Source organism: Mobula birostris, chromosome 16 (assembly GCF_030028105.1).
Source record: "Mobula birostris isolate sMobBir1 chromosome 16, sMobBir1.hap1, whole genome shotgun sequence".
Taxonomy (NCBI): Eukaryota; Metazoa; Chordata; class Chondrichthyes; order Myliobatiformes; family Myliobatidae; genus Mobula; species Mobula birostris.
In genome coordinates this window covers 21,594,956-21,611,657 of record NC_092385.1, presented here as the reverse complement: position 1 = coordinate 21,611,657, position 16,702 = coordinate 21,594,956, and the positions used below count along the sequence as shown (strand labels likewise).

At 38.9% G+C, this 16,702-nt stretch overlaps 1 protein-coding gene across 1 annotated transcript in view; it reads right to left on the bottom strand.

Moving 5' to 3' along the window:
• LOC140211037 (voltage-dependent L-type calcium channel subunit alpha-1D-like) overlaps nucleotides 1–16,702 on the bottom strand; it is a 383,898-nt gene that overhangs the window by 176,090 nt on the left and 191,106 nt on the right. Inside the window, exons 9-10 of the mRNA XM_072280398.1 lie at nucleotides 15,623–15,792; nucleotides 2,521–2,595 (exon numbers count right to left, since the gene is read on the bottom strand). Of these exons, the coding sequence (XP_072136499.1) occupies nucleotides 2,521–2,595; nucleotides 15,623–15,792 (245 nt within the window). The remainder of the gene's footprint in view (nucleotides 1–2,520; nucleotides 2,596–15,622; nucleotides 15,793–16,702) is intronic.

Here is a 16,702-nt window from a genome sequence, read left to right as displayed (position 1 = left end):
TTATGAGTGAAATGTCTAATATTTAAGGGGAACCTGAGGGGGAACTTCTTTACTCAAAGGGTGGTGCAAGTGTGGAACAAGCTGCCAGCAGAAATAGTGGATGCGGGTTCAATTGCAATATTCAGGAGAAGTTTAATAAGTATATGGATGGGAGGGCGTGCAAGAAAAATTAAGAGGAAAATTAAATTTTGAATTAAATTTTGTTGTCAAGCTTGACTAGCTAAGTATTGCTCAATAGTTGGGTCATGAGGGTGAAAGGGTAAGATGTAGACACTGCCTTGCTTGTGCAAGCTAACAATAGCTAGCAATAGATCATGCCAGTGATGAGGTTTTGTTAACCTTTGTCCAAGACTGTCTAGCTAATAGAGGAATTGACTGTACACGTGCAATTCTAATTTTGAGTATCGTGGGGGAACATTTGTAAACTTACTGATACCTAAAAAGTGCTGCTTGAAATCGCTGATACCCAATTCTAATTTTGAGTATCGTGGGGGAACATTTGTAAACTTACTGATACCTAAAAAGTGCTGCTTGAAATCGCTGACCAAGTATGTTTGGCTGTTGGCTATTACCCAAAATCTATTGTATAAATTTACGATGTAACCTGACATTGGTAGAGTTGAAAGACAACAGCTCCCCATGTTCACCTATTAAAGGGTTAACCTTATTCCGAGGACTGAGTATATATTTCTGTTAGATAACAGGGTAAATTCTCACAGTAAAATACGGTCAAACAGGGTAGATTCTCTGACAGAGGATCACATAAGCTATGATTCTAGTGTGGGTTGAAGGGTCTATGCAAAATAACAGTTTGGAGTGGACCAGATAGGCCAAAGGGTCTGTTTCTGTGCTGTAGTACTCTATGACTATGACTCTGATTGCGACCTTGATGCATGAGAGGTAAAAGCAGACTTTTGCACACTTAATATCAAAAAAACCTCTGAGTAATACAATTTCTATTCTTTTCTGTACACGTGTCAAAATCACATGTTAATTTTCAGAATGTTTCCAGTTTTTGAGTTTAATCATTAATTTACTCAGCTAGTGAATATAAGCACAAAGGATGTGATACAAGGTATCAGTTAAGAAAGTGATGAAAGAATTAGCATTTAATCTGTTGTTAATTGGGAACAAAATGACAATATAATTAAGTCATTGGAACATGAATATAACAGAATTATTTGCTTCTTTTATTAATCAGACTTAAGCAACAATATACACTCAGTGGCCACCTTATTAGATACACCTGATTGTTAAAGCAAATATCTAATCAGTTAATCATGTGGCAACAACAGAATGCATAAAAACATATAGCAGAGGTTCAGCTGTTCAGACCAAACAACAGAATGGGGAAGAAATGTAATCTAAGTGACTTTGATTCTGTAATGCTTGTTGGTGCCAGATGGGGTGGTTTGACTATCTCAGAAATTGCTGATCTCTTGGCATTTTCACACACAACAGTCTCTAGAGTTTACAGAGAATGCTGAGAAAAACAAAAAAATACATTGCTAATGAGAGAGGCTAGAGGAGAATGGCCAGACTGGTTCAAGCTGACAGGAAGGCAACAGTAACTCAAAAAACCACAATTTACAAAAGTGGAGTGCAGAAGAGCATCTTTGGATGCACAACATATCGAACCCTGAAGTGGATGGGCTAAAGCAGCAGAAGGCCATGAACGTAAAGTCAGTGGCTACTTTATTAGGTACTAATAAAGTGGCCACTGAATATACGTACAGAATTAAAGAAAGGTCTTCAACTTGAAAATCCAGCATAGCTTTTCCCATAGATTTGCCTGTCTTGCTGAATATTTCCAGCATTTCCTGTTTTTATTTTAGATATACAGCATCAGCGGTTTTTCTGAGTTTCTTTATGTACATCTGTTCCACTTTTAAACCTTCGTGAGGAGAAATCTTGACAAATAATGCACAGCCAGTTAATTTCTTTTATTGAATGGCTGAATTATTAGTATGATTTTTTCAGGTTTTATTGTACTTCAACAGCATGGATTGTTAAGGATACTGGGCCCCTTTAGAATTAACAGTTGATTTTATTTTAGATCAGATAATGGAAGGAAAACAGCTTTTACACATTGTGCCATAGATGAAAATTTTCCTTCAAGTCATCACACTTAGCAGTGAAAAAAACTAACTGTAAGGCAAATCTCTCAGTTAAAGCATTTACTTGAGGTACAGATTGAATGTACTATGAAAAAACAGATTGCTTGCAGTATGTTCACAAGTTTCAACTTTTTGGTCACATCCAATTTAATTTCATTTTGCTACCTTTCACTATAGAAGTAATGAAAACGTGGCTAAGCTGCACATTCCACAAAAGCAGAGTCAGCTAACAATTTGTTTTTTTTTAAATAAAAGCTCCTTTAAAAAATAATGATGAAACAAAGCACATAATATATATAAATATCTGATCATGCAATGGAGATAAAACCAATAACAAAAGAAAGCATATGTCACAAAACACCAAAAAGAAAATTCAAGAACAAAAAAAACAAGCCACAATTACCATGTGTTTCAGATGACTGGCTAAACCATGCAAATTTTCCTTTCTTCTTTTCGAGTAATTCGGCCAGAGTTACCCCTTCATATCAATTGCATGCAGTTACAGGAATTTTATCATCAGATGGCAGCAACAACATTGTAAAGGTTAGAAATAGCAATTTACAAATGAGGTAATACATAATATGTAACAAAAACAAAGCTTTAAACATCACCAAAGATGAGACATTGACGACCAAGCTCATGATAGCAAAGCTCAGAACAGCCAAATTTGTGGTAAATTTTATAAGCTGATGCCCATTCTTCATATTGATAATGCCAATTATTTTTATTTCTGAAAATTAATGATGCAATGCAATCTAAAATTAAATTTAATATGGTGCATTCAAACCAGACTTTACATAAATCTCTTTCCATTAGTCTAATAGTGTCTTCTCTGTATTTTCTTCTTACTCTTTGAAGCACCAAAGTATCAAAGCAAATATCGACACAAAGTGCCTGCTATTTTGTAAAGAGTTAACGATAATATTTAAAGTCATAAATGCACTGTGATATGAGCGATGAAAGCTATTTTGATGGTAATAATATCAGTTACCTTTTGGCTTCATTCAAAAGACTCACTGAAAAATTTTAAATCTGCCTCAGGCACATATACTCTCGAGCTTTATAGTATGGTCAATCCAAAAATGTCACCTATGAATTTTATATTCAAGACCAAATTCGTCTGGCCAACTTTCAATTACATGATACCCATTCTGAGCATGACAGTGGAATTCCTTGTCAATAAAATGGATATAGCATCTTTCACATATTTTTAGCTAAGCTTTTCCTATTTCAAAAAAGGGGAACAGTAAAACATCTCAGTCAGACAGTGCCAGAAAAGAATTTAACACAGCTAACTTTTTAAAAGCAGGAATTATTTAAAGAGTCATTTTGTAAAAGAATAATTAATCTCACTAATTTCATTTGATTTAAATTCTTTAGTCAAATGTCAAAACATATTAAACATAATCCATATCCCTTTGTTTACTGACTTCCTGTTTAATCTGTACTTCTTTACAAGTTCGAAGCTGCCGAAGTTGTATTATTGTCCATTATGTTTCAGCTGCACGCTTTTAAACCTGATGCTTCCCTTTTTGTGCTCTCAGCAAGTGGGAAGCATTTCATCTGACTTCATTTCCATTCAGCAACATGTCAGTAAACCTGTCAACAGCAGTAACTATTGCTTCCCTTAGAGTTATTGGAAACTATTTCCTGTTGGTCTCAAAATGGAAAGTCAACAAGTGGGCTTAAGCAACATCTCTGTTACCTGGATTACTCATCAGATTGCATTATCAAAGAAATACAATTCCAGTCTCCTAGTTTCCATTTTACCTACCTTCGTTGCTGATTGTCACATTATCCATTGTGCTACAATGAGAAAAAAGTATAAATTCATTCAAATCAATCTGTGTTAAAATAATAACAAATACCGCACTAGCCTCATGAAATTACTCTTCTGATTTCCCTAAGTTTATGTCTTCAACTACCTTTGCCTATGCTAGACCTTGCAATTGACTTTCATTGCAGGAGGCAGTAGATAGCCTTGGAGGTCAACTTTACTGAGTCTAAGCCTGGAACTAGCAAAGGACTGCAATCGAGACTGGCTGGTTAACCAGCACCAAGGGCAGTGGAGAGCAGTAGTAATGAGATTATGAATGCTATCACTATGACAGAGGACAACAAATTTACGTTACACAAAGGCACCTCAATAATCCTAGTAGTCTGTTAGAGAACAGAATACTTAACCACAAAAGCATCCTGTAAGTCTGATATCCAGAGCCATGATAGCAGAGGTCTGAGCTTCCAGTAAAGTAGTTCGTTGGATGCCTTTTGTTGCCATTTAAATTGAAACCTTGGTCATACACACGCCTCTTGATTTTCATGTGAGCTTTCTGACTTCCTAACTAATGCACCTAGAATTTCAATATGCATATCTACCAGGCTTTTCTTTTATGCCACCCCATTGAAATCACATCCATAATAGAATGTGCTAGAAATGTCGCCCTCCCTTTTCTCCTGCCCTGGCTCTTGGATTCGTCATCCCCATGTGCAGATCTTGCCATTAAGCTTGCCCTTCATTATGCAAAAAAACCTGTATTTAAGATAATGGCTACAAGTGATTTTTGAGCTCTTGTTGTTCAGCTGCTGCCTAATCAGTCTGAAATGCTTGAATATTGGAAAGTAGAAAGGTACTATAGGAGAAGTTGCCAAAGGAATGGAAGGAAATTAGGAGGTGTATGGCCAAGATTGTCAGTTCATTGCTACTAGCAACAATTTTGGACCTTCTGCAAAGGAGACAGAAATAGATATAATTGTCATGGGAAATGTTAAATGATGTGGATACTTGGATTGAATTACTGGCAGGAAATGAAAGCTGTGAGGTGTGGATGTAAGGATGCAGCATCAGAACATGTCTGGCGATGTAACTGGGCAAATTAATGTTTAATTATCTGTCCTGCTTAATAGAGATTTTAACAGGTAAGTAACGGGGATGTGTTAAGTTTGGCAGTATGTGAAATTAGAGAGTTACAACATTCACTGATCTTATCGTTGAATTTATTACAAGCCCATACTATTTGCATTCACACAACTTGTTTATCTGATGCCTTTTCACTGTGTATCTGGAGGTTTTCTTGGCAGAGAAAACTCAACCTTCTCTTCTCCACCGCATCAACCATAGCCTTTATTGTGCATCAGAAAAGCCAAGAACTTCTATCTCATATTTTCTGCCAATTCTTTCAGCAAGTTACAAAGATCTCTGGAATGACTTCCAGTACCTGTAACAGGCACCAGGTGCCACTGACTTAATAGAGCACAGTCTAGTTTGAAACATGATGAGGCGTTCAAGAAATGTGGTTCCACAGCAACAGTGGCAGAACAATGTATTCATTATGATGAACAGATAGTATAGACCTTTGCATGGGTTAATCATGCATCGTGGTGTCAGCACAGGTTTCCCGTGCCAACCAATTTAACTCTTCATTTTATAAATGAACCTCTGAAATGAAGACAGCTGAGACAAGTTCTTGAATGTCTATTAAATTGTCCCTGTCAATGGTACTTATTCTTGGGTGATTCCCCAAGTGCAGACTGCTCATGCTCACAGGCAAACCCACACAGAATACCAATTTCTATGTTGGTGCTTGGGATTGCTGGATTGTATGGCAGTGCATTCTTAAAAGAACCCTTTCTTCAATCTCAGATGTGTATTTTTCAGGTAGTTTACTGCTGAAAAGGGCCAAGAAGAAAATTTTTTAAATGTTAAGATGGTGGTGTAAGGCTGAAGATGATAAAAAGACATTTAGAATGCAGTTTGAAGATGTAGAGTTTACTTTGTTGAGGGGAATGCAACACGTTACTCAGGAAAAAATGCTAAATTCCCTTCACAATGAGCAATTCTTCTCAAGACTACTTCCATTCTTCATTTCTCAAACATATGGCTTTTCAATCATCACTTCCTTATCCTCATTCTATCTTGCTTTAATAACAAGGTATCTGAGCCACTAAATCCCACTAAAAAAAACTAATTGTACCTTGCACCAATTGTGTAAAAGCCATCATATCAGATAGACACCCTCTGAATGTATGCCCCTTTCTCACATTCTTAAGAAATAAGGGATAATTAATACAAAGTTTTATAATATTATTGTACGTGCATGCAATTTGCATTCTCATAAAGCTTCACTAGAAAGAAAGAAATAAAGTACATTTATAAAGAGTCTTTGCAGACCTCTGGTTATCCAAAAGCAGTTTAGTACTTCTGAATTCTAATCACTGATGAAATGTACAAAGGGAAGTATTTTGCATACATAGAACAAACTTCCATGAGCAGCAAAATGATGCAGACCAAACATTTTTGTTTTCAGTTGTATTGACTGAGGGCCAAATATTGGCTAGGTCATCAGGAATATATTCCTTGGTCTTCTCGAAAAACTTCTAAGCTTTTGCAACTGCCTCGACATTCAGAACAGTTGAAATATTTTACATTTAGAAGTTTGACTTTTCCTCAGTTCTTCTAATTCAGAGGTAGGCAAACTATAACTCTTATTAATTGAAGATGAAATGAGGATAAAGAAATTATTAGAAAGCCATGTGCATGGAAGGTGAAGATTAGAAGTAGTCTTGCCAAGAATTGTTCATTGCACAAATCTGAGGATATTAGCATCTGTTACAATAAGAAAAGGTATAGAAATTTTTCGTCATGTTTGTATGCAGAGGATTTGATCAGATGTAGTTTGTCAAGGTGTTATTGGAAGGTATAATATTACAGCTGCTAAGAAATATGAAGAGATGAAGAAGCTGTTGTCATGATATGATTGAAATATTTACTGAATACAAACCCTAGAATGATTCTGTTGACACAAATCATCAATCCAAAGCTAGTCTTTCCAAGCATGCTAGTCTGTTGCCCTGGGATTTTCTTGCAGGTTCTAAGGGCAACAGCTATTGATATCACACAAAACGAATGCCAAAAAGATCAGAAAATCTGTCGAAAGCTCCTTCACATCCTTCCAATTAGATACCTGAAGGTATATTGATACTCCATATCTGCAAGGGGTGCAAAGGGTTGTAGATTCAGCCTGCTCCATCACAGGCACAACTCTCCCCACCATCAACATCTTCAAGAAACAGTGCCTCATAAATGTATCATGAAAGACAACCACCATTCAGAACATGGCCTCTTCTAATTACTACCATCAGGGAGGAGGGGAAGACCCACACCCAATGATTCAGAAGCAGCTTCTTCTCCTCTACCATCAGATTTCTGAACAGATTTTGAACACAATTTCATTATTCCTTTCACTTGCATCATTTATTTATTCTGTAATTGACAGTGTTGCTGTCTTTGCACTATGCCACTGTCACAAAACAATAAATTTCATGTCACATAATACAATGATAATAAATCTGATCCTGATATCCACATCAGAACATGCATAGTGAAAATCAGGTACCCACCTTTTGATGAGATCAATTAGCAATCCATTCATTCTACACGTGGTGACTTAATCCAAGGTTTATGATGATTTATTCAACCCTAATCCTAACGCTGCTGCCTCATCCCCTTTCATTCTATTGTGCCTCAGCAAATCCATCAGAAGCTTCGTCACATACTTCTAATTAGATATACCTGAATGTGTATTGAAACTTTACATTTTCAAGAGGCTGCAGAGGGTTGTAGATTCAGCCAATTTCATCACAAGCACAATCCTCTCCACCTTGAGGACATCTTCAAGACATCCATCAGTGAGGATCCTTAGCATTCAGTACATGCCTTCTTGTCATTACTACTATCAAGTAGAAGGGCAATTGCAATTTTAGAGGCATAGACATATGCAGTGGTTCAGCATTCCAGATGCAATGCTACTGAACAGATTAAATAAAGGTCAAGCTATGTCAAATAGGACAATTTTGTCATTTAACTATCTTAAAATAGATTTAATTAATGTATATATCTTTTCAAGTTATGACTCAGGAGAATCTTTTGGCTGACTGGAGAGGTTTTGTGCACTTCAGTTTGACATTAGTCTTGGAATAGTAAATGACTGGACTTTCATGTCTACATGATCCAATAAAAGGAGGAAACATTAAGAAAGTATTCTACAGAAAAAATGGCAAAACTTCATTTATATAAAAGGTATTAACAGAAAAAAAATACAAACAAAAATTGGTACTAGAAGAACACCACTAAAACGATTATCCCTCAGGCATTCTGTGCACCTCTGTCATGTTAAATTGATGTGAAAAGATAAAGCAAGGTCAACTTATTTAAATGTAATTATGCACCTTTTCTCAGCACAAGGGCCAAAGTACGATGTGGAGAAGATGGAGAAGAGCTAGCAACTCTTCAAATCATCAACACTGGTATTACGCTTCTGGACAAAATGTCAATGAAAGTCAATGCAGCCTGCTTAGAAAACAAAGGGGCTGCCGTTATTTGAAAAAGTATAGTTTAGAAATTGCATTCAAATTATATTATTAGACTACTTTAGAAGTTCCCTCCAATCATTGTGCAATCCAGCCCTAGCTTTAGTAGAAGCAAAGCAGTTAATGAATCTTGTGCAGGGTCAATGCACAATCTATTGGTACTCAACATTCTTTGGAACCACAAATGTGAGATGCATAAGTGCTTTCATCCTCAGTATCTAAAATTATAGGGCATTCTACACAACGAGAAATGCACAACTTATTTGAAATGTAGAGAATGTTATGAAAATATCTATCCACACATGTACCATCCTCTGAGTGAAGAAGTTCCCTGTCCGAGTCCCCTTAAACATTTTACCTTTTCCTATAGTTCAGGTCCTCAAGTTCGGCAATATCTATGTAACCGTTCTCTCTCAAGCTTACTGATATCATTCCTGCAGGTAGGTGACCAGAACTGCACACAATATTCCAAATTCTCTTCAAGATGGTGTCAGCAAACAATGTGACCAATGGCAACATCCTGCAGACAGATTACAAAGCTACTACTTCTACTTCTTTCAAATATGATTCTACTACTAAGCTGCATCCAATTGGAACCTGTGATTTACATTTTGATGGTGTATTTTTGGGTTAATAAAGTGATCTGACACTTTGCTGTCTCTGAGGGAGTTCGGTGAAGTTGGGAGTGGAGTGTGAGGCCACTCCCGACTTCTGGAAGCCCAGATGCAGGGTGTGAACCTATGATCGACTCCACTGCTCCTCTCTGATTGAGACTTCTAGTAAGGTTGAATTCGACGAAGATGACAGCAGGATGCAGATGGATGTTTGACACCATCTGCCTGGGTTTGATCGGTCTTCCTCTCCCTCTCACTTGAGGAAAGTGCAGCAGTCTTGGGTTCCATGTTGTAAGGATTGATTGGTGAGGATCATGGCCTTGTACCTCTTTTAGGGGGGGGTCTCTGATATTCATAGTGCATATATTCCTGGATTCTGGTTACTCCTTTTTACTGTTTTTGAGCAGTTTGATCGAGATGATTGGAGCGGACGAGGGCACCTCGGCAAAGAGAAGCTCTGCAGCCTACTGTTGGCCAATGGCACAGAGCTGAACTGAACTAAAATGAGTATTTCTAGACTCCTGTTTTGATGTTTAATATTCTATGTGTTGTTTATTTGCTTTCTGCCACTTGCGCAATTTGTTCTTTTTTCATGCATTGGGTTTTTGATGTTTTCTTTGAATGGGTTCTATGGTGTTTCTTTGTTTCATAGCTTCCTGCAGGAGGACGAATCTCAGAATTGTATTCTGTATCCCTACTTTGACAATAAAGGTACTTTGAATCTTTGAAATTTGTCCTTACCAACACTTTATCCAACTTAAGTCAACATCCGAACCCAATGCTCTAATTTATGAATGTCAATGTGCCATAAGCCTTCTTCAGAGCCCCAGCTGCCTGTGATGCCACTTTCAAGGAATTATGGAACTCTATTCCCAGATCCCTTTGTCCTACCACATACCACAATGCCCTACCTTTCACTGTATAAGTATTATCCTAGTATTAGTCTTTCCAAGGTGCAACACCTTATATTTTGTCTGCATTAAACTCCATCTGCCATTTTTCAGCTTATTTGCCCAGATGGTCAAGATCACTTTGAAAGCTTTGATAGCCTTACTCACTTCCCACTATGCCCCCTATCCTGGTGTCATCCACAAATTTGCTGATCCTGTTTACCACATCATTATCTATAGATGAAAAAAAATCAGGCCTTGAGGAATTATTCACGCCAAGAGCGGCGGGAATCAGGAAGACTTTAAAAGGAGAGCGTTTTTTCTTAAGTGGTTTGATCGAGGCACGACTGCACAGGCGCATGGACATCAGCAAGTTAGATGGCAGGAAGAATTTAAAAAGAAGACAGCTTTATAGAGCGGGCGATGTAGAGGGAGTCAGATAGGAGTATTTTGGCTCAACGGGGCTTTGGCGATAACGGGTCGAGGTGAGTTAAGTTATTTGTGAAGAATAGAAGTAGGAAGTATGTCTGTGAGGCTGGTTTTCTGTATTGGGTGTCAGATGCGCCAGGTGTGTCGAGCTGCTGCTCCTTAGGGGCTGGGTTAGGGAACTAGAGATGCAGCTTGATGAAACTTCGTCTGGTCAGGGAAAGTGAGGAGAGATAGAGAGGAGCTACAGACAAGTAGTCACACCAGGGCCTTGGGAGACAGATAAGTGGGTAACAATCAGGAGAGGGAAGGGCAAGAGTCAGATACTAGTTGGGGGGCGGGGAGACCTACTTAGGGGAAGCAACAGTGGCCGCGCCTCTGGCACAGAGTCTGGCCCTGTGGCTCAGAAGGGTAGGGAAAAGAAGAGGATGGCAGCAGTGATAGGGGACTCTACAGTTAGGGGGTCAGACAGGTGATTCTGTGGATGCAGGATAGAAACATGGATGGTAGCTTGCCTCCCAGGTGCCAGGGTCCAGGATGTTTCTGATCACGTCCACAATATCTTGAAGTGGGAAGGTGAACAGCCAGAGGCCATGGTACATATTGGTACCAACGACATAGGTAGGAACAGGTAGGATGTCCTGAAAACAGACTACAGAGAGTTAGGAAAGAAGTTGAAAAGCAGGGCCTCAAAGGTAGTAATCTCAGGGTTGCTGCCTGTGCCATGTGACAGTGAGCGTAGGAATAGACTGAGGTGGAGGATAAATGCGTGGCTGAGGAATTAGAGGAGGGGGCAGGGATTCAGATTTCTGGATCATTACAACCTCTTTTGGGGCAGGCATGACTTGTACAAAAAGGAAGGATTACACTTGAATCTGAGGGGGACCAATATCCTGACAGGGAGGTTTGCTGAGGCTATTGGAGAGAGTTTACACTAGAATTGCTGGGGGGTGGGAACTGAACTGAAGAGACAGAGGAAGGGGCAATTGGCTCACAAATAGAGAAAGCTTGTAGGCAGTGTGAGAGGGAGGACAGGCAGGCAATAGAGAAGGGATGCGCTCACAGTGATGGTTTGAGGTGTGTCTATTTTAATGCAAGGAGTATCATGAACAAAATGGATGAACTTAGAGCGTGGATCAGTACTTAAAGCTATGATGTTGTAGCCATTACAGAGACTTGGATGGCTCAGGGCAGGAATGGCTAGAATGCCAGGCTTTAGATGTTTCAGAAAGGACATGGAGAGGGTCAAGAGAGGCGGGGCGTGGCACTGCTTATCAGGAAGGGGTCAATAACTCTACTGGGTGTTTTTTATAAACCATCCAATAGTAACAGGGACATCAAGGAGCAGATAGGGAGACAGATTCTGGAATGGTGCAGTAATAACAGGGTTGTTGTGATGGGAGATTTCAATTTCCCCAATATTGATTGACATCTCCCTAGAGCAAAGTGTTTAGATGGGTTAGGTGTGTTCAGGAAGGTTTCCTGACACAGTATGTAGATAAGCCTATAAGAGGAGAGGCTGTACTTGATCTGGTATTGGGAAATGAACCTGATCAAGTGTCAGGTCTCTCAGTGGGAGAGTATTTGGGAGATAGTGATCACAATTCTATCTCCTTTACATTGGAGAGGGATAGGAACAGACAAGTTAGGAAAGTATTTAATTGGAGTAAGGGGAAATATGAAGCTATCAGGCAGGAACTTGGAAGCATAAATTAGGAACAGATGTTCTCAGGGAAATGTACGGCAGAAATATGGCAAATGTTCAGGGGATATTTGTGTGGCGTTCTGCATAGGTACGTTCCAATGAGACAGGGAAAGGATGGTAGGGTACAGGAACCGTGGTGTACAAAGGCAGTTGAAAATCTAGTCAAGAAGAAAGGTTAGCAGGAAGGAGATTAAGAATGTAATTAGGACTGCCAGAAGGGGCCATGAGAATGCCTTGGCGGGCAGGATTAAGGAAACCCCCAAGTCATTCTACAAGTATGTGAAGAGCAAAAGGATAAGACATGAGAGAATAAAACCAATGAAGTGTGACAGTGGAAAACTATGTATGGAACCAAAGGAGATAGCGGAGGTACTTTCTGAGTACTTTGCTTCAGTATTCACTACGGAAAAGGACCTTGGTGATTGTAGGCATGACTTACAGCGGACTGGAAAGCTTGAGCATATTGACATTAAGAAAGAGGATGTGCTGGAGCTTTTGGAAAGCATCAAGTTGGATAAGTCACCTGGACCAGATGAGATATACCCCAGGCTACTGTGGGAAGCGAGGGAGGAGATTGCTGAGCCTCTGGCAATGATCTTTGCATCATCAACGGGGACAGGAGAGGTTCTGGAGGATTGGAGGGTTGCAGATGTTGTTCCCTTATTCAAGAAAGGGAGTAGAGATAGCCCAGGAAATTATAGACCAGTAAGTCTTACTTCAGTGGTTGGTAAGTTGATGGAGAAGATCAAGAGAAGCAGGATCTATGAACATTTGGAGAGACATAATATGATTAGGAATAGGCAGGTCAAGCCTTATGAGCCTGATTGAATTTTTTGAGGATGTGACTAAACACATTGATGAAGGTAGAGCAATAAATGTAGTATATATGGATTTCAGTAAGACAATTGATAAGGTATCCCATGCAAGGCTTATTGAGAAAGTAAGGAGGCATGGGATCCAAGGGGACATTGCTTTGTGGATCCAGAACTAGCTCGCACACAGAAGGCAAAGAATGGTTGTAGATGGGTTATATTCTGCATGGAGGTTGGTGACCAGTGGTGTGCTTCAGGGATCTGTTCTGGGATACCTTCTCTTCATGACTCTTATAAATTTTCTGGATGAGGAAGTGGAGGGATGGGTTAGTAAATTTGCTGATGACACAAATGTTCGGGGTGTTGTGGATAGAATGGAGGGCTGTCAGAGGTTACAGCGGGACATCGATAGGATGCAAAACTGGGCTGTGAAGTGGCAAATAGAGTTTAAACCAGTGTGGTTCATGTTGGTAGGTCAAATATGATGGCAGAATATAGTATTAATAGTAAAGCTCCTGGCAGTATGGAGGATCAGAGGGATCTTGGGGCCTGAGTCCAAAGGATACTCAAAGCTGCTGTGAGACTGTGTGATTAAGAAGGCATATGGTGCATTGGCCTTCATCAACCGTGGGACTGAACTCAAGAGCCGAGAGGTAATGTTACAGCTATACAGGACCTTGGTCAGACCCCAGTTGGAGTACTGTGCTCAGTTCTGGTCACCTCACTACAGGAAGGACACGGAAACTATTGAAAAGGTGCAAAGAAGACTTACAAGAATTTTGGCTGGATTGGGGAGCATGCCTTACGAGAATAGGTTGAGTGAACTTGGCCTTGGAGTGGTGAAGGATGAGAGGTGACCTGATAGAGGTGCACAAGATGATGAGAGGCATTGATTGTGTGGATAGGCAGAGGCTATTTCCCAGGGCTGAAATGACTAATACGAGAGGGCCTAGTTTTAAGGTGCTTGGAAATAGGTACAGAGAAGACGTCAGAGGTAAGATTTTTATGCAGAGTGCTGAGTGCGTGGAATGGGCTGCCAGCATCGGTGGTGGAGGTGGATACAATAGGGTCTTTTAAGAGACTCCTGGATAGGTACATGGAGCTTAGAAAAATAGAGGGCTATGGGTAACCTGAGGTAATTTCTAAATTAAGTACATGTTCGGCATAGTATTGTGGGCCGAAGGACCTAGAAACATAGAAACATTGAAAACCTGCAGCACAATACAGTATTGTGTTGGAGGTTTTCTATGTTTCCAATTCACCTCAAGGTCCTCTTCCGTAACTTGGATATGGTCTGTGACTTCATTACTCTTTTGCTTCAGATCTATAGTCTCCACGTCTGTCTCCCAAGTAAATACAGATGCAAAAATACCACTTAAGATCTCCTCTATCTCTTTTGGTTTCATGCATAGATGACCATACTGACATTTAAGAGGACCAATTTTGTTATCTCTTACTATCCTTTTACTCATAAGATAGCTGTAGAAATGCTTGGGATTCACTTACGCCATTATTCCCCATACACTTGAGTTTATGCCTCTTTGATTTGCTAAATGGACACTGCATGTGGTAGTAATGCCCAATAGGATGATGTAGAAAAGATCAGGAAATTTTATAAACAGTTTTCATTCTGAATCAGACAGTGAAACTTAACATGCACAGCTGCTTCTGGCAACTACACGTAGAAAATGCAGTTGCTATCTCACTATCACAGAAACCGGAAGCTGGGCAACTCCCAAAGAATACTTTCCTTGGCAGTCACAGTACAGCAACACAATGATTGCCACAGAAAGGACAAAAAGCAAGGATAGAGCATGTTACTTTGTTGTGTGGTTGGTCATTCACCCATACGATACAACGGCCCAATCAACCCTTCTCCTGTGTGTGGTCTGAAGCCACTGTAAGATTTAATCTCACGAAGGAGCCTGTGACTAACACCTTACACTTGGTTGAACTATATAGAAATGCTACAATCATAATTGATGATGCCTGTAGAAAAAGCGGAATATAATAATGAGTCTGGCAGATGCTAAACATTGGTGTCCAAGTGGGGGCACTTAATTTGTATCTCTTTACCAACTTACTCTTTGCTCCTTGTTTCATTTTAATAGCAACTTTTGGAAGGTAAACATGAAAATGACCATCATGCACACAATAACATTAGATGTGCAACATAGTGAGTCATGCTCAGGCTAATTTCCAGATGTTTGATAATCATTGGCACAAAATCATCTGCCAATGAATCTTGGGTTTTAGTTATTTGCTTTCCAAAATCCCTAAAAAGTTGTTATTTTTATTCAATTGTTTCATTGTTCAAAAGAACAAGATCATCTCTTAATATTCTGGTCATTTCTGGTTTCATGCTACGAAAGGGTGAGGATGCCCACCAAATATAAAGCCACTGAACTACTCCAATATCGTAAATAAAATAAACCAATTAAAGGATACTTTGAAATATTTTCAGATTGACACCATACTATAAAACAAATTGCATCCACCCATAACTTCAAAATTACTACATATTTTTCACACTTTAAGTTGTTTCAAGCTAATCAATCTGAAACATTGTTTATCTCTTTATAGATGCTACCTGACATGCTGAGTATTTCCAAGATTTTTTTGTTTCATCTTATAGTAAATGTCAGTATACTATCTATCTCACATTCGTATAGTAATAAAGAAAGATGCTTACGATTTCGTTTCTCCGCATTCTCAAAGTCCTCCTCATTCTCTGGATCAATGTCTTCAGCCTGAGTAATCCAATCCAGATAGCCCTTAAGATCCTCCTCAAGCTGTTGTTTCTCACGTAATTTCTGAAAGTCTCCTCTGGCTTTGGCCTTTTCCCTTTCTTTAGAAAATTCACTATTTCATAGTGATAGGAAATAATTCAAATAGAGAGAAAGAATGAAGATAGAGGAAGGGTTTCAATTATCACTTTTTAAGTATTAATTGCCAGCACTGAACGATATAAAACCTGATATTTTCTTTAAATGGAACAATTTTCTTACGCACCCAGTTAGTAATTAATCAGAAATCTATAATGCAATATATTAAGCTCCTAACGTGATAACAGACAATTGCCTGGAAAATTTGATTTCAAATCACTGGCAAGGAGTGAAATTAATCAAATAAAGCTGTGTACTGCAGGATGAAAAGACCTACAACAGTTAATGATTTATTAAAATTCAATTTCTTCATTTTCATCCTTCAGGGAAGCACCTATCAGTCTTACCCAGTAACCTTAGAACCACAGTCAGTGACAGTATTGATTTTCATTCCTTCCACTGAGTGTCAAATGGATGGTAATATGCAGAAAATTCAAATAGCTTTGTTTCTCCTAATGTTCAGAAAGGTAACTTTTTTTTAGATTAGATTATGAGAACACTCAGTCCTCTTTTTTTGTCATTTAGAAATGCACACATGCATTAAAGCATGATACAGTGTTCCTCCAGAGTGATATCACAGAAAATATTTGGATTGAGTATTTCAAATGAGTAGCACAGCAGCCATCAAAAATAGCAGAGCACCCCATGAGCTCTATAAATCAGGACACACTGCAAGTATACAATGCAAATTTACTTGGAACTCCTTAAACCTTCAAGCTCTATCAGAATGTTATACTGTAATCAATTTATGGAAAACACATCAGTAACTATAATTTCTAATACAAACGATCACACTTCTAGATGAGTTGTTATCGAAAATGTCATAAGAGGAAATAAATTTATTTCCATGGTTGCATAATGCTACTTACACATTCCTCTACAAATAC